Source organism: Oryzias latipes, chromosome 12 (assembly GCF_053564925.1).
Source record: "Oryzias latipes strain Hd-rR chromosome 12, Olatipes_Hd-rR_3.1".
Lineage (NCBI taxonomy): Eukaryota > Metazoa > Chordata > Actinopteri > Beloniformes > Adrianichthyidae > Oryzias > Oryzias latipes.
In genome coordinates, this window is record NC_136248.1 from 26,450,918 (window position 1) to 26,469,579 (window position 18,662).

At 37.6% G+C, this 18,662-nt stretch overlaps 1 protein-coding gene across 1 annotated transcript in view; it reads left to right on the forward strand.

Moving 5' to 3' along the window:
• The first annotated feature begins 6,410 nt into the window (after nt 1-6,410).
• The window catches only part of LOC110016037 (ras/Rap GTPase-activating protein SynGAP), a 29,642-nt gene continuing 17,390 nt past the window's right edge, over nt 6,411-18,662 (forward strand). The window contains exons 1-2 of the mRNA XM_020707547.3: nt 6,411-6,683; nt 15,899-16,020. Coding sequence (XP_020563206.1) covers nt 6,644-6,683; nt 15,899-16,020 — 162 coding nt within the window. The 5' untranslated portion in view covers nt 6,411-6,643. The remainder of the gene's footprint in view (nt 6,684-15,898; nt 16,021-18,662) is intronic.

Below are 18,662 nucleotides of genomic sequence, written 5' to 3' on the forward strand. Positions count from 1 at the left end.
AATTCATTTTATTTACAAATTACTATTGACAACCATAAATTTGTTTAGGTGCTGTGCAAAAATGTAATATTAAACCAAGTCAAAAGAGAAAAATGATTTAGTCAGATTAATTGAGTCCAGTTTAACAGATGTTGAATATTTTATTTGATAAATGGGCTAATTACACACAACCGTAACAGATTGCATTGGAAAATTGCTGGGGTACCTACAGGCAAACAGTGTTGGATCACCCTCCTTGACAAAACAATACAGAAAATCCACTGTATATTGCTGTTATGCTCTCTTATTTATCATGCAGCTGCTCAAACATACACAGAAACATTTGTCTTCTTAAGCTAAAAAAGTGCAGCACTTGAACTATAAGCTGAGCTCATATAAAGCAGGTCGTATCTGTTATGATGTGGCTTCAGGTTGGTCTTTTTCTTTTTTTTTCTGTTTTTAGTCAGTGTGAGGATGCCGTCCCTCCACCCTCAGGTCATGTATTCTGCATGGACATTTGCTGGTTTTGTTTCCGTCAGGTCCAGGTTCTGCCAACAGGTTAATTTTAACCAAGGCTGACCCCTACAGGAGGTCTACTTGGATTAACACAAGGAGAAGAACCAGAGGAGAATCAGCTGGGGGCTAATTAGCTGCTCACCTGGACTAAACCATCGGCTGGGGAGGAGGGGAAGCATTGAATAACATTTTGTTGGGGTTTTTTTCGGTGTTGTATGGGGTTTTGTTTGAGTTGTTTTGCCGGTTAGCAGTGGTGGTTCTACACTAACTTACTGCCTGGGTAAGTAACCCCAACCGCATACACACAATTTGAGAACACGCTTTGGTGTTCCCTATTTTTATTTGGCCATTTCACACACACAAAAAAAGTATGAATTTTCTATACTCAAATTGGACAGTGGACTTAAATCCAAAACGCTTTAGGTTGCGGGCCGAACAAGATGAACATTTATTAGACACTAAAGCTAAACCTTTAAAACTTTACTTTTTGAGCATAAATATGAATAAAAAGGAAGGAAAAGGGCTGAATTCTCTGCCAATACAGAGAGTTAGTAGATGCCAGGAAATAAAAGGCTGGGAGATTGTATGTAGGAGGATAGATGAAAGCTGTATGCTGAGACTTGTGACTCCCAAGAAATGCTTCAGTATGGAGCAACTCTACAGTCAGTCACTAATTTATTTATTTCTAATTGAATAAAAGAGTCTACAAAGTCCTAAAAGACTTTATAGAGCCAAACAAGTTATTTCATTTTTTGTTAACAAGGGTAAATGTCCATCTTGTTGGCTAGCAAGTGTTGTAATAAACCACTTTTCTTTTTTTCTTTTTAACCCAAGACAAATTACTAAAAGAAATGTTTATAATAAAGCTAAGGAAAAAACAACAACATAATAATACGTAAGAATAATAAATAAAATAAACAAAATACCCCATACCATTCCCTGTCACTGCCTCAGTCATACCATCACTCCATCACACAGGACCTGCATTTTGTGCTACCACATGCAGCTAAGCTGCTGTAAGCTTATATTACTAAAAAACTGGAAATGTTTTCAAAAAGAGACCCCATAAATCTTCAAATATGTCAAAAGACTTTTTGAATGAACACCTAATTTTCTCCAATTTTAAGCAGCACATGACATCCTGTAGCTTCTGGGAATGAGAAGGGGGAGAGGCATCTTTCCATATAAGAGTGATGCAAAGGCTATACAGTGTTTTTGTGGCATTACTTAAAACAGCTTGGTCCTTCACAACCTCAAAAATGGCTATTAATAGATTTGGTTTTAAAGATTGTCCTCCAATATACATTCAAATGAGGGCACGAAAAGAACATGGCATCTGTAAGGTTACATCTTATAAATCTTGGACTAACTGTGGGGTACATAGAGGCCAGCCTAACCCTGGAAATATGGACCCGATGTACCCCCTTGAACTGAATTAGTTGGTCTCGAGCACAAAATGAAGATTAGTTTACCAATTTAAGAGCAGAAACCCAAGTATCATCTGATATAGGGAGCCCCATATCTTCTTCCCAAGCCATCTTAAATTTATCCACAGAGCGATATTTAAAGTCCAGCATAATGTTATACAATTTAGAAATAAGACCCTTCCGGGATGGATCTAGTGAAAAAATCTTTTCAGTTTTTTTCTGTTTCAATAGTGGTTGAGAATTTTGGTAGTTGTGAAACAAAGAAATGGCGTACTTGAAGGTAACGAAAAAAATCTGAGTTTCTAAGATCGAATTTCTCTTTCAGTTGTACAAATGAAGCCAAGTTATCCTCTATAAGTAGATTTTTAAAGCGAGTGATACCATTGTGATGCCACCGCAGGAAACCTGGATCCATAGTAGATGGCTTAAAAATTCATAGCAATAGGACTCCAAATAGAGAAACTGTGAAGGCCAAACTGTTTTCTAAATTGAGACCATATCTTCAGTGTGTGTTTAACTATAGGGTTGTTAAGAGATGCAATAAACACAGAGGCAAACCAGAGCCAACAAAGGTCAGAGGCGAGAGATTGTTGTCTTGGCAAAGCTCGAGCGCAATCGAGTCAGGACAGTCCGAGTGGTCATAGTAGAAAGACCACTTCACAATATTTCTTAAGTTGGATGCCCAGTAATAGAAGCGAAAATTCGGCGGGGCAAGCCCCCCTTCTATTTTAGTTTTTTGGAGGTAGATTTTATTTAGACAAGGTTGCTTACCCTGCCTTTTATAAGAGCATATAAGAGAGTCTAGTTGCTGAAAAAATGAGCCGGTAATGCATATTGGTAGAGTTTGGAAAAGATACAGAAGTTTAGGCGGTATATCCATTTTAACAGAGTTCACTCGTCCAACTAAAGACATTGATAGGGAAGACCACTGCCGGACTATGAGTTTGATCTGGTTTAAAGTAACTGCAAAATTTTCTTTGAATAAATATGTGATGAGGATGGGTGTTTCACAGATCCAGGCAGCCGTGCTCCAATTGCAACTGGTTTATTTTTTTCTCCACAAATCCCCAAGTGCAATAATCCTCAGTGAAATTATTTTACATGGGTTCAACAGCATTTACACAGGAGAGGAGCACATTCATGTCTTCCTTCATTGCCCGCCTGCGGCAACTAACCTCTCCCTCATATATATACATATATATATCTAAGCCCCTCCCATTAGGCTGAATTCTGCATATTCCTCTGATTAGTCCTTTGCTTGTCATTCTGGCAATGTCTGCCACCCATTTACAAAGAAAATAAAATAAAAAAAACACAGAATAATCCCAAACCATTTAGGAATAAATCCCTCCATCCCAAAATGCTACAAACAATAATAAATAATATATTTACATGAATAATTTGTTTTTCCCCACATTTTCCCCTCCGTTTGAAACTCGCGGTTCTTAACGGATCCCGGTAAAGCGCATTGAGTGTGCACCCTCAACACAACCCACCCAAGGAGCGCCCGCCTCGCGACACAGTGTCTGAAAATGCGGTGAGAGGTTAATATGTGTGGAAAAACTGTGTGTGTATGCTTTCGTGAGTGTGTGTGTGCGCAGGTGACTGCATCTATAGGCGCTCCGTCACAAAATATTTATATTTTTTGGTAACTGTGACTCCAAGGTAAGTGAATCTACTGCGCTCAACTTTCAGAGTGAAACTATTGAGGTATAGGCTTTATGCTGCTTCGTTACCTGGGAAGAGCTCAGTCTTTTAATATTCACCTTATAGCCTGAAAAACTGCCAAAATGACTGAGCAATGTCAAGGCAGAGGGAAGGAACTGAGCTGGGTTGGAGACATGGAGCAACAGGTCGTCTGCATATAAGGAGACCCTGTGCTCCACACCTGTTCTCCTAATACCAGATAGGTCTTTACAGCTGCGAATGCAAAAGCAAGAGGTTATATCCCTAAGTTGAAGAGTATAGGGGTCAAAGGGCAGCCCTGTTGGCTGCCAGGGTGCAAGTTAAAGGGGCTTGATGTTTAGGAGCAGTGGGTTTAGATACAGTAACTTGATCCATAGATTAAAGGCAGGCCCAAAACCAAATGTATCCAGTTCAGCCAGCAGATAAGGCCACTCAACCCAATCGAATGCCTTTTCTGCATCAATGGTAATCACACATTCAGGTATGTCTTCAGGGGCAGAATAGATAGTATTAAAGAGCTGTCTAATATTAAAATATGCCCGTCTGCCCTTAATGAAGCTTGTCTGATCTTTGGAAAAAATGGTAGGAAGGATGCTCTCCAATCTATGAGCTAAAACTTTTACTAGGATCTTAGCATCCGTATTCAAAGGGGTGATGGGTCTGTATGATGTGCAATCAGTAGGACCCTTGTCTTTCTTTGCAATAAGTGTAATGCAGGCCTCAGAAAAGGACCAAGGTAATCGATCCAATTTACAAGATTCTATAAAGTATAGGTGAACAAAGTACCGGTGAGAGTAATCTAGAAAATCTTTTTTAAAAATTCTGTGGGGAAGCGATCTGGACCAGGACACTTGTTTGACTGCATTGACTTGATGGCCGCAACTATTTCTGCCTCCGATATGGGCTCTTCCAATTTTTTCCGAAAGTCCTCTGAGAGAGCAGGAATATCAAGATTGCTGAAAAAGTTATAAATGTCACTGGCATCCCCATGGGACACTAAGTAATAACCCACCTTAACTAGAAATCATGTATTTTAGTCTGTCAGAGGTTCTCCACATGTTTTTATTTTTTTTTTTACTTTTTGAAAGACGTTGACTGATATTTTTATTTTTAGGGCACAAAATAACCTAAGTTGAGAGCTTTCCAAGTGTTTTCATTTTTAAATCACTTTGCCCGTCACCTTAAAGATCCACTCTGATCATCTTTTAAGTTATTTGCATTGAGTGACAGTAGTTCATTTGCCTATGAGTTGGCGGGAACGTTGGCACAGGGCAACCCTGCCCCCTTTCCCTCCATGTAGCAGAGCAGAGCTTGTGGCCTTTCCAGGGTGTTTTCTAAGTCACAAATAAGCTCTTTTTCAAACTGCATTTTTTAGTCTGCTCCTGATTCACAACTTCAATAAATAAATACTCAAAATTCAATTTTGAGTTTGTGTTTTTTTATATTTGTCCTTCATGATCAGAAAAATGTAAGAAGAAAATGTTAAAAACAGCAAAAACATGATTTTAATTGGAGTGGGTCTTTAAAGGGCCTACACCATGCAAAATCAATTTTTTTTATTTTTCAAGTGTATTACGTTTGTTCCTTACGAAAAGAGGCCCCAAAGCGGTATTTTAATCCGTTCACAGATTTCTGAATATTGCTCTAAAAACCTGCTCTCTTAGTCCCAGCCCCTCCCGATCCATGAAAACGAGTGAATACTCACATTGTGACATCACAAGGTGAGGAACAGCCCCTTCTAGGAAGAGTCTGCACTTCCAGCACCGCCCCTAGGCTAACACACACACCCACTTTCGCTGTGTAGCAACTGGTGTTTGACAAAAACACTTTCGTTTTAGAAGGACGTCCATCTTTCCAACAGTTTGAAATTTGTGTGTTTTCGTTGGCGAAACGCAGACACGCTGTTGAGGCTGACTCTAGGTAGACATCACGAAATGGGCACATCCACACGGAGTGAAAGCCGGTTCCCCAGAGATTGAGTCGCCTTACTTCCGGGTTGGAAGAGAACTCAGGAAAATTACTAATATTTAATGAAAAAAAAAACTTCTTTTGTGTGCCAAAGGTATTATATTATCATATACATGGACATTGTTTACAATAAAAGGCTGCGGATAGCATAATATAAGTCCCTTTAATGTTGAAATGCTCTGCACTACATTTTGTCTTTTCAGACTTTATCTTTATGTTCTGCAAAGAGAGTGAACTTGTGAAGAAATGAAGTCAATGTGTCATGCATTACAGTTCTAAGACAATAACACTATAAAGTAAAAATGAATAACATTAGCAAGGAATCAGTGATGTATAATAATGTTGAAGTTACATATACACTTAAAAAACTGCCAATCCTCTGCAAAACAAATCCCAGTCAGTGTGGGAACTTACACACCGGCTTATCTGAACAGAAACTATGCTGTTCTTTTTACCGTCAAACAGTTTAAAGAAATGAAACAGCATTGTTTGGACTCTTTTTTTTTTTTCGCCTCAACTGCTGTGAACCAGAACCATTCCACTGTTTTCGTACCAACCTGATTCTGTTCAGCCTGCAAATTGGCAGAAGATTGGCTCTGCCATGCACAGCCGAACTGATGTAGTTTGTGAATTGGAACAGCGTTCACCACTGCAAAGGTAGGAGAGAGTGCAGAGAAGAGTGATGGCTCACTGCCTGAGCGACTAAGCCAATACTAGAAGTGATTGCTGTCTTACTCTCTTCAGCACCTCGTCCTCCTTCTCCTCTTCAGCCTTTACTACTCCCTCCATTGGCGCTCCTCCCATCTCCAAGCCTCGTCATAAATCCTCATCTGCAGTACATGTGCTCCATGGTAGATGTCTACAGAGCGAGAATGGGAGAAGCTGACATAGATGACTCTTGGCGAGGCAGTAGAGACGCTCCACTCCTCTCTCTTGGATCGTCCTCCTGCCTTACTCGCCTGCTGGCTCACGCTGTCGAAGCTGCTACAGAGGCTCTGTCACCCAAACACAGAGTGAGGCAAGCGGGCTCTCCTTTTCTCCGTAGCTTGTAAACACGCTGGAGAAAGATGCAGAAGCAAGAAAGTGTGTTTCCTCATCACCCTTCAGGTGAGCATGCCATCTTTTTCTTTCTTGCACCATTTTTGCACCTTGTTTTCTTCAAAACTGCTAGGTCCTGCCTTTTTTTAAAATCCAATTAATCTATCCATTTATTTTCTGTCACTTAATTCCGTAGTGTGCCGTAAGAAATGATTCAATGAGTGTTATTGCAGAAAAGAGAAAGTGAGCTTCCTTCCATACAGCAGCGCTGAAGGTGCAGCTCCTGCTAACTATGACTGCCTCACTCCTAGAGCACAGCTGTGAACAAGCATATGGACCAGGGAGCAGTTCATTCTTCTGACCTAGATTTAATAACAAGCTGCTTTTTTTTTTGCTCATTTTCCCCTGACGGGTGCAGCTGATTGGCGTGACATGAAATGTTGTTCTGCGTTTCTCCAATAAAAAAAGAGGCTGTTGTTGAATCGTCACTGTGGGGATTCAGATCAACCTGAAACAAGAGTTTGGATGAAGATCCTCCACCAAGAGAAAACACATCAGCCATCACATATCTTAGCCCCATCTCTTTACTTCAAGGAGGAAAATCTTCATAAGCTCATCTGCACGGCCTTTTTCAGATCATGCTTTGAGAGAAAAAACACCCGTTATGAAACAACTTTTACTTTGCCCCAATTTAATGACAACAAAAGACTCTTGTCTGTTAGGATTCTGCCCTTTAATTATAGACTTTAGCACCAGGTTTGAGGGGGTCAAAACAAAAAAGATCAATAATGCCTAACCGTAACACAGTTATGCTGACTAAACTGTGTATGACCTCATTCCTATTCATTTGCTAAGTCTGCATTTTACCATCAAATTAGGTCTAAATATAAATCAATCATTCATTCTCTACTAACAAATTAACTTTTAAAAAAGAGATATCATCAGGTTTTAAGGAAGTGATCTGGTAAGAAAAAAAATAGTAAAAAAAGACTAATAGGGCTGGGTTGATAAAATCGATGAATCGATCTGAAATGATCCAAGCTCAATAAATCAATGATTGATCCATAAAAGTAGAGATCGATCTTTTATGCCTTTCCTTTTCTGGTGACCTAACGCATAACAGCAGTAATCGTGGATCAAATCAATCCAGCCTCTGGTTACTTGAATCAAATTGATTCTGGAAGTTATTGTTGATACCCAGCCTTGTGTAACAATATATCTTAATTGAGGCTATCCTAAATTATGAAACAATTCATTATATTCCTACGATTCTATTAGGTTGATCTGTCTAAGGCAAGTTGCTAATCAAACCTATCATAATATAGTTTCAAATCGAAATAATTGGATTGTAATCAATCTTGGAAAATACCATTTGGATTGAGACATGGTAGTTTTATTTTACTATACCACATAAACAACCAAGTGTCATCACAGCGGACAACACACATGGGATGGCAGCAAAAGATGCTCAAACCATCATTACAGTCCAATGCCTGGAAACACTTTGAATTTTACAGACATGTCACCATACAATGTGGTAGAATGTTCTAATTATGCTCTAGTTTGATGTGGAAAAACAACAGTGGGTGGAACATTATCAAACTAAAATGTCAATGGATTTGCCATTAATTCTTGTTTACATGTTTGTTTGTACACATTTAAGTTACAATTTATTATCCTGCAAGAAATATAAGGAATCTGGAAAACTTCACCTGTTTATCCCTGAGTCGCACTAAGACTCACAAGATACTTGTAAAATTTTTGAAATTAGACTAGAACGGTATCTTGAAGTAACTTTGACAGAATTGTCTTTTGTCAAAATTCCTCCAAATTTTATAAACAAAGGCAAAACTGTAATGCAATCATAGATTATTATTTCAAAAACATCTACTGTGTTTTGGGTTTACTTGAATGTAATAGTTTTAATCAATAGATTTTCCAAAGAGACGTTTTAATTAATGCTCCTTACATACGCTGAACCGTATGTCAATGTTTTATGCTTTTTACTTGAGCAAGTTCAGAAGCTCTGAGAAACATAAGCCAACAGTTTAATTCAAGTGAGATTGAACGAAATGCAGCTTTTGTCACTAAACGTTTACACACTGCAGCAGATTTCTAAGTCCATATCAGCATTTCATTAAAATAGCAGCCAAAAACGGTCAAAAACTTGCCACTTTCAATTATTAGGATTGTATTCTAATTTTAGTTTTTCTTCATGCAAAAAAAAAGGCAAAAATCTGTTCCTTTCTCAGTTTCCAGGGAAACTCCTTGAGGTATTTGGTTTTTTTTTTACAGTTTGTGTCTATTTACATAAAATAAATTCATATAAAACCAATAGGTAATCAATAGTAAGACCGATTAGTGGAAGCAGCGGAAAATCTATAAACAATCCAGCAACATTTGGAGTTGAAAAATGCTCTTTTTCCCTTTTTTCTTTTCAATCATCGCTAGTTTTCTCCAATCTTTCCAATCTTGTCCAGTTGTCCTTGTGTTGTCTGTACTCAGTCTTCTTCATTCATCAGTCTCAGAGTGTAACAGGAATGCTGATTTCCTCTTTGACCAGAGAATTGTACGATTTCTTTCTTTACTGTGAAAAACTGCTTTAAAATTAGCAAGTTGTACCAACACACAGCCAGCATCAAATGTTCTCAGACAACTTAGTTTAATTTGTTTTTATAATATTAGTTTAATATATTATTTAATGTATTTCTGAAGCATTGAATCACAACTGATCTCTCTTTTTTGTGTTACTCAAAAAATATACTAAAAAAGTTCAAATTGGGAAAAGTTGTTTCCAATTATTCATCCAATAAGTTATGAACTGAAATGTAAGATCCTTTCAGCTGTTGTGGTTTAAAGGAAACCTGCAGTGATAAGCCGTGTCACCCTTTGTCTTCACTGAATAATGTGTGATTTTCTTCTTCTAGCTTGGTTTGCAGGCTTGGTTCTGTGGAGTTTTTGCAAGCAGTGCATGTGTTTTGTTATCGGTTGGAAATGAATCATCGTACTATGAACCCAATTTTAATGGAAGTCAACTCAAATATCTGTAGGAGTAATGGAACAAGAGATCTTTAGTCGCATTGCAAATGTTTTTTGTGATGAAAAAGAATATAACACAATTGAATAGAATATACAGTATAATAGAAATTTATCTGATGCAGCAGAATAATTGCGTGGAATTGGTGATAAAAATAGACATCATGAGTATACTCAAATTAATTTTAACAGGGGAAACTGGAGATGATGACTGTTGTGATGGGAATCACATAGTTCCGATCTATGAAACACTCTGGCTACTAAAAAAGAAGATATCCGAAAAAGTTAGTAAAAGGTCATCTGAACTTAGGTTTCTAAGTGGCCTCTGACCCAAAAACCACTCAATTCTGAATTAAACTTGTAGGAGAACTGTCTTTATTGGCTCCTCGGAAGGAAGATATGGACCTGATGATTATGTCTGCTAAGTGAGTAGAACAAAAGCCTCAGTGGTTTTGGGTCACAGAGACTTGGGAGTCCATTGAAAGCCATGCTGATGATTTTAAATTTGAATTAGGAAATGATCTGTTATGGGAGTCCTTAGCTGGGGTGAGGGACAGTTGCTACCCTCCTATACCTAAGTAGCTCCTTCAGGTGTTAAAGTCCCACTAAAATCATCTTTTGATCATGCCAAAAGCGTTCTCAGTGGTCTTCTAATCAAGAATTAGCTGTTTTTAACCCAACATTTAACAAAACATGTTTTTTTCTAAGACATAGTTTCTGCAGAGCAGCAGTATATCGTTCGAAATTCCCCTCTAAGTTGTAGGCGGGACTGTTGGTGTGGAGTACATCTACCCTGACTTCCCATCAGTCCCCTGATAACACTTTCTCCTGCTAGTTATCAGACCCTCACACCCCCAATCTAACATTACCAGTGCAACACAAATATTGGAGCTATGGAGCAACCATAGTTTTAAGTCAGAGGCTCTAACTCGGAAGAACGAAACAAAGACGTACATGGATCTAGTCGTCTACAAGTGTATGCATCAAAATGGAGCAGAACAATGCAAATGCAATGTCAAGCATTATTTTCTTTATGTTGGTCCTCCATGTAAAAAAATGCCACAAGTTAAAAACGACAATTTCTCAGAGTGGCTCTTTCAAGACCTGGGTGTAATAGGCTTTTTCTGTTTGTGTGTCAGTGTGGCAGTAAATACGTGGAAGGTTATATTAGGTCACTCTTTGCTCAAGCCATCCTTTCTCTCTGGCTAAGATGCAGAGTGTTTGACCTTCAGGTAGAGGTGCAGCCCTGTTCTTGGTCTGTTCATTGCAGTTTTTGTTGAGGAGGATGAAGTACATCATATAACTCTATGACTGGGGATTTTGTCCTTTGGATGAACTAGTTTGTATCTAAGGATATTAAAAGGTTTAAGTTGGATTGGGTTTTTTCTTGTTTGAAAATCCTTTTAAGTTTGTCTGACAGAGCGGAAATGTAAGGCTCCTTTTTGGTTCTTGTTTCTTTTGAACACTAGCAAGAACAAGAGTTTTTTTTGTTCGTTTGTTTTTTGAAACTTCTTCAGCTGTGGAATCATCCTGGATGAATGAGATTCCTCACAGACATATGAAGGAAGATGTGTATCGATGTGGGAGATGACTTTAAAAGGGAGAGCCTCTGAAATGTAGATTATCAGGCAGAGCATTAAGATTTTCCTGGTGGAGCAGCAGCTCACACATGTCTGTTGGAGGCGACCATGGGAATTTCTGCAGGTGGTGAAGACAGAAAATTTCCAAAACAGAAAACCATAAATAAACGGAAAAAAAAATAAGCTAAATAATTTTGAAAGATTAAACGGGTATTTATCACAAAATATGAACAATTAGGTTTTTGATCACCAGAAAACCATAATTAAACCTTTTTTAGTAAAATGTGTGTAAATGTAATTGACAAAATGTCATTATAATATCTTATAAGTCAAAAAAAGAGAAGAAATAGCCTCTTTTAATGATTAAGGGTGTCCTTAAATCTGGAAAAATAAAGTAAACACTTATAGACTTTGCCAAGCAATCCACCTGTGATTGTTTATTTCAATTTGGGTTTATTCAAGGATAAACAAAAAATAATTAAACCCGCTGGCAATTGTTTTTTTCCATAGTATTCCCATGAAATAGTATTTTAAACAACATGTAGGCTAGCCTATTGTGGTGTAAAATGTTCCTTATAACAATAGCACTCCCAAAAGAGTCTAATTCAGGTGAGCTTGGAGGCTGAAATCCATATTTTGTGGGAGACGGTTCACATGCAGAAAGATGGAAAGTCAATAGTCACCCTCTTTGTTTTTATTTTTTGTTGAGCTTTTAAAATAAAAAGCATGTTTGTATCTCCCAAAGTAGCTGCAAGTATTCAATGCATTTCTCAAGCATCTTGACCAAATTTAAAATATTAACAGAAAGCTGCTTTTACTTTTGTATTTTTACACAACGATAGAAGAATTCTCTGGCAAACTGTGAGCGGTAATGCGCTGTCCATAGCAGATATTAATGGAGGAAGTATAAAGCTCATAGTGTGCAGGTCAGCAGTTCAGCTCCATCCAGGAGCTTTACGCCGAGGCCGTAAACACATACGACAGCGGCACAGCCACTTGTCATCCTTGTTAGATTGGATTGCATCTGTAGCTGCAGTCTTATTGAAATGCTCCTCATCTTTCCCATGTGGTGTAAGGCCCACCCATCCATACCAGTCTTGGGTACACTTACAAACACTCAGCGTTTGACTTGTAATTCGTTGTTTCTTTACTCTGCTGTAACCGGTAATTGCATCTTATGTGAAATATGCCTGATATTAGTTCTACAAGACAATCAGTGGGAGCACAGCATAAGGAGAGGAGACTGAAGAAGATGAATGGCTTCTCAATAAAAAAGATAAATTAAAGAAGCAGACAAAGGTCGTCACTATCCAAGCGGGACTGTTTTTATAACGTTCAACTCTTTGGTTCTCCTAGTTCCACTTGACAAATAGAAAGTAACCGCTGCTCCCAAAAAGCCATAGACTGCTATAGAGAAATGAACAGCTAATACTCAGTCATTCTGTTAGTCAGAATAACCTTTTTTTAAATGTTGTTGTTGATTCTGTTTTGTTTTCATGATATTGTTGCTGTAGTGCACGTTATTCAAGTTATAAACTGGCCAACCAGATGCCTCAGTAAAAGTAGGTGGCCTCACGCTGAATGCTCAGTGTTTGATTAACAGAATTTCCCGGCCTTCCAACAAGTTCATTCCTGATAGGAGAGAATGGTCTCCATAGAAATGTAGACTCAGACTGACACGGACCAATCAGTCCTTACTGAGGTCGTCTAAAATGGCGACTGAATTGACTTCATTTAATTGGAATTCACTCAGTCCAGTTCTCGTATACAGTCTATTGGTACAACTTGCTAGTACTGGGTTGGAGCCCCAGTTTTTGCTCCTTGGTGGCATAGATTAGTATTCTGACTTTTTATCTGAATCATACAAACAACCTAGAATAACTGCATTGTTAATGTAGTTTTCAAATTTGGATTTTATTATGTTTTTTTCATGCAATCTTTCAACAAGATCCATCTTTCAGCTCTCATTGGTTCTAAATCATGACACTCCACAGCCGGTTTCTAATGAAGAAAATCTCCCTCCCAAAATTCTAAAGCTTCAGGATTGTCTGCTCTCCACATGAGCTCTGCTGCTCATTCCTCATGTTTCATCAAACGCAATGACACTCGACATGAAAGTGATCTCTCGAAACTGTGTCACCCTTCATGTCGATCTCTTGTTCTTCTTAGCTCTGTCTTCCTTCCTTATTTTTTTTAAGCTTTTCAAGCTGACCCTGTGTTGCATAATTTAGGGAACTGGGGAATTTTTTTTAAAAAGGGAGCAAATCCAAAGAAGTTCAGTAAAAAAAAGTGTTTTTCTTGCAGCATCTACATTATTTCTGCCTGAAGAAACTTCAAAATATATTTGTGCACTCAGGAGTTGGTATAATAATTACTATTTTGTTCATCCTGAACAAATTGAGACATATTTTAAATAATACAAGTAAGATCATTAGGATTTCTGGGGTATGTTTTAATATTCACTCAAAGCAGAAGCAGCATGATAATGGCTTTCAGCAGCTCTTATGTTGTTCTAACCTAAGCCTGCATGTGTTTTTTTGTTTGTTTTTACTATGAATCCATCAGTCATGAATGTTCAATTGTAAGAAATATTTTGTACACACATTTTTATTAGAAACACTTCCTGTTTTATCAATATTTTCTGACAGCAGGGACCTTTTCAAAAGGTTTTTTTTTCTGTAAAAATATGCAATATAATACAACATACGTTGACAGTGAAGGATCCATTCGTGGCCACGTTCGCCACTTTCATTGTTAATCTTTTTATTTAAAACACCCTCCCTAAATCAAGTACTTGAGAAAATCCAGACTAAATAGCAGTGGATCAATTTCTTGAGATAATGATACCAATCTGAAAAATAAAGCTATTTTTTTTTTTTTTTTTACATTTCTTTATTTGTTTAAACGAGGACATTGTGCAATAATCAATGTTTTAGCATAGCTAGAGCACAAATAAGCCAGAATAGCACAAAAGCTAAATACCTTCTGTTTTTTTTTCTGAGGCAGATAAAAACAAAGGAAACATACAGACATTGGGTACATTGACACAAAGGCATTTAGCTTATGTAATAGACGACAGTACAGACACAACCACAAAGCTGAAATGTTTGCACTAAGAAATAAACTAAACTGTCAACAGCAGTGTTGCTGTACAGTGTTCAAGGCAGCACAGAAACCTACAGGGTGCCTGACCTCCACCCACTTCAAAATCCTGGAAAAGGTTTTGTGTCAAAGATTGCAGCATTAAGGCAGCTGAGTGTTAATGGATGTAAAGGCAGATCTATTGAATTTTAGTCTCTGAAGGCTAGAAGAACCTGAGTTGTTGGAGTGATAGTTTCTATTCAAATCTGTTTTTACTCCACAATAATAAAAATTGATTAATGAATCTGAATCGAACCAAGCTTAATGAATCAATAATCGATGCATACAAGTAGATATCGACCTTTTATCCCTTACCTTTTCTGGTGACCCTTTAATAGCAGTAAAGCCAAAGTTCGCTAACTCGATGCTACAACGAATAATGAAATTTCCCATAGAACGGCTAATGCTAATGTTTGTTTGACCTAAACTTACATTGCTGACTAGCTTTATGAACAGCTTTATTTACTCAAAGGTTTGACTTTTCCAAACTCTTTTAAAAGTAACCATTTGTGGTCTAAAGCAGGGGACCCCAACCTTTTTGAAGGCACGGACCGGTGTGACTTCAGACAAAGATTTCGCGGACCGGTCTATAGAATGTGACGAACGATTAGAAGTACTGTCTATTAAATGTAGCTTTTTTTGGAAGTCAAAGGCTCCTCTTCTGTCTCCTGGCTGAGCGTTTTCGCCTTGGCAAAGAAACTTTTCAAAGACGTTTGTTTTGACTCATTTTGCTAGCTCCTGGGTTTTATTTTAGCGGTAACCTATCACGTGACCGAGAAGAGCACCTTGGCCTGCGTCAAGAGTGACTTGGACGGATGTAACAGATAATGGGGCAATTTTTCCAAAATAAAACATCTTTCAGATTCCAAAATAAATAAAATGGAATTCATGCAAGTTATTTATTTTTTCTGTGCGGCTCGGTACCGGCCCGGGGGTTGGGGACCACTGGTTTAAAGCACTGTTTTTGCTTAATCTTCTGAAATAAAGTGTCATACTATAGTGTGTGCTCCACCTGAAAAGCCCTCCAGGAGAGAACGAACATTTATTTTTATAATTTGATCGGTTTAGAGCCTTTACAATGTTAATGATCTGCGCATTTTTGTTGGAGCTTCTCTTTTTGAAAAAATATGTAACACTGTATGGTGTTAACAATCTCATTGGCTTGTTATTTCACTAATACATTTCACAGTATGTGAACTGTTTCAGAATAATATGAATATCTTCAAAACACACATAGATTAATAATGTATTTGTATAGAAATACGTCTAAATGTCAAACCGAATTGAATCGATCCAGGCTTTGGTGAATCAAATCGATTCTGGAAGTTATTGGTGATGCTCAGCCCTACTCCACAGTAAAAAATATTTTCCAGTTGAAATGATCTAAAAAGTTTGCAGAGGAAAAACATCTCCTGAAATTATTTGAAAAGTGTCTCTATTTTTGTGCCCTTCAGAGTTCAGCTGTGCACCAACACTACTTTTTGTTGTTGTTTGGTGACTTTGTGTTTCCTCTGTCTCCCCTTGCAGATATGTGGTGTCCTCCGAAGCACAGGATTTCCCGTGGACATTCGAACGAGGAGAAAACTGTGTGGAACCTGAAGCACTCAGTCGCTGACTGTCAGATGCTGCTTCTCGATGAGGAGGAGGTGGTGAGAACAGAAAGTGCAGTCTTTTGTCTGTTGTGTCCTTCTGTGTCACTGTTCTCTTCCTTGTCACTTCCCAAGACTTTATTTAAACTTTGACTCTTTCATTTTTCACTTTAAACAACCCTTTTTCTTTAAAATTAAGATACCATTGGTAAAGTCAATATAACAAGACAGCAGGAAATTGTAAATAATAGAAGAAGCAGAGTTGTGAAAAAATGTTTTATTGACATAAAACAATAGAACAAAGAAAATATTTGGAATTTGCACCAACTTCTGATCACTTCTGATAGCTCTATCTGGGTCCATATATGCTCTATTTTGCTCTAATAAATTCTCTTTGAATCAATTTTTTTGGCAATTCTTCATGTCCATCGTTTTGGTATGAACCCATCTTTTTTTTGGTTTGGTTGTTTTATATTTTTTATTATGTTACACAATAATTCCACAATGAACCTGAAACTGTCCAAAAAAGTTAATTACAAGCTATACATTTAGTCTGTTTTTTTTTTTCTTTTTCTTTTTACTGCTAGAAATGAGTTTTTCTTTTATGTATTATGACAAATATCAACTTGTAAGGTCAAAATAAAAATGTACGAATCAAAAACAAATGTGAAACATGTCTAACAAACAGGCAAAACTCCACAAAATTATGTTCCAAGGATATGTTTAAACTCAAGTAAAACGCATAGAGTTAAATTCCAGTTATGTATTTTAAGCAAAAAATAAATAAATTAAAGCAAAATACCTTACTAGAAACCATCCCTTTAAATTTCAATGAATACTAATGGATGTCATTCATACATCACTGTAAACGGCTAATCTCATTGGCCAGCTGACTGTTGAGTCCAGAGACTACTGAGGGGGAAGATAAACCTTTACTTACCTGAAATTATTCCAAAAAAGTGTTGCGATGGACTGGCGATCTGTCTAGTGTATCCTGCCTTTGCCCCTCAGTAGCTGGGAGGGCTTTAATAACCCCTTGACCCTGTATGGGAATAAAGCAAGTTTGGAAAATTCTCCAAAATGTTACTTTTTCAGAAGAATCTGTTTACTTGCACTTGTAACTTACTTGTTTACTTTACCTGCAAAGTGGTGCTGTGCACGTTTGTGCAACTGCCTGTAAAAAAAAAAAAATAAGTGGGGGCTGGCATTTTAACACTTTCCTGTCCAGCTGTTTGAAGAAAAGGGGTGACTTCCATAAAATATGCACTTCAGAAAATAATTTATTAAAAAAAAATAATAATAATAATTGTCACTATTTGTTGGAATGGATGTCCAAACCTATTCAATCAAATGGGAAAGCATATTATTTACAGTAAGAAGACACAAAAACTCCCACATATCTCATTCTTTTGGCCTCAAATAGTATGTCTGACAAAGTATGCTTTGCTTAAACTTGTCTGCAAAAAATCCAAAAGTTTGAGCAGAACAAACCTCAGAAAAACTTTGTCCCAAACGTCTTTGGACAGACAGGATCAAAGTGGGGTGCAGTTTGTCTTTTGTTTAGCACCACTTTGTGTACCTCTCTTGCAAAAACCAACACAAGTCTCTCAGTTCAAACAGCTCTTAACAAACATCCCGTTTGGATGAAGGGGTGTTGGTTTGTTCTTGCTTTGGAGCTACAGTACTTTAACACCTTCCAGTCATTTATTCGACCACAAACTCCTCAGTGCACCAAAGTATTCTGGAGGCAAATGTGAGGCCATCTGTCCAGCCAAAGATCGGCCAGAACCAAGTCATCAGAAGAAGGAAGTGATCCTAAACTTACTGACAAAATCTGCAAAACAGGGGCTGTGTATCAAAAGAATCTGCTGCTGCAAAGAATCACTGTGTTCTGTTAACAGGAACTGAAGATAGAACAGACTGGGAGTTTTTTCTGTTCATAGCTTGACCAGCCACTCTTTTATTCTCTGTTCTGTCTTTATTTTATATTGTTTATGTGCATATATTTTCTCTGAAACGCGCTTGACTCTCATTTTCTTTTTTGCTTTATTTTCTGTTTATGAACTGAGAAGAGAACACAGGCAGATTTCAAGTACTCAGCAGCTCGACTTCCGGATCATTTCTCCAGCAGAATAGGAGGAAACATAAAAAAGCAAAATGTAAATCACCAGCAGCACAATTAATCTTTTTAAAATTGTCCTCAAAGATGCAGTCAGAGTGACAAATACAGAGACTGCACCAAAACGTCAGAAGAAAATGTGTTATATTTCTGCATGAACAGGAACAAATGGAAACCAGACTCGAATTTAGACTTTAAAATCTCAACTTTATCTCCTTGTTCTGCTTCTCTTGTTTATTGAGGCCTTGTAAAGTGTGATTTCATTTTAGATACTCACTTAAATCAACAGTCTAGTATATCCCTGTTCCTATACTCTTAAGTCTCCAGTGACCACTTCTCATGTTCTATATTTTTTAAAACAGTTTTTAAGGCCCCTGAACATTCATGCAACCTTCAAAGAATCTATGGGCTTGAATCAAGGATCACCTTAAAGCGGATTGGATTGGTTTGATTTAATTTGAATACCGTACTTCAAACATTAACTTTAGACAAAGCAATAAAAACACGCACATTCACTCATTCATTCATATTCTGCTGTTTTATCCCTTTCGGGGTCACGGGGCTGCTGGAGCCTATCCGGACC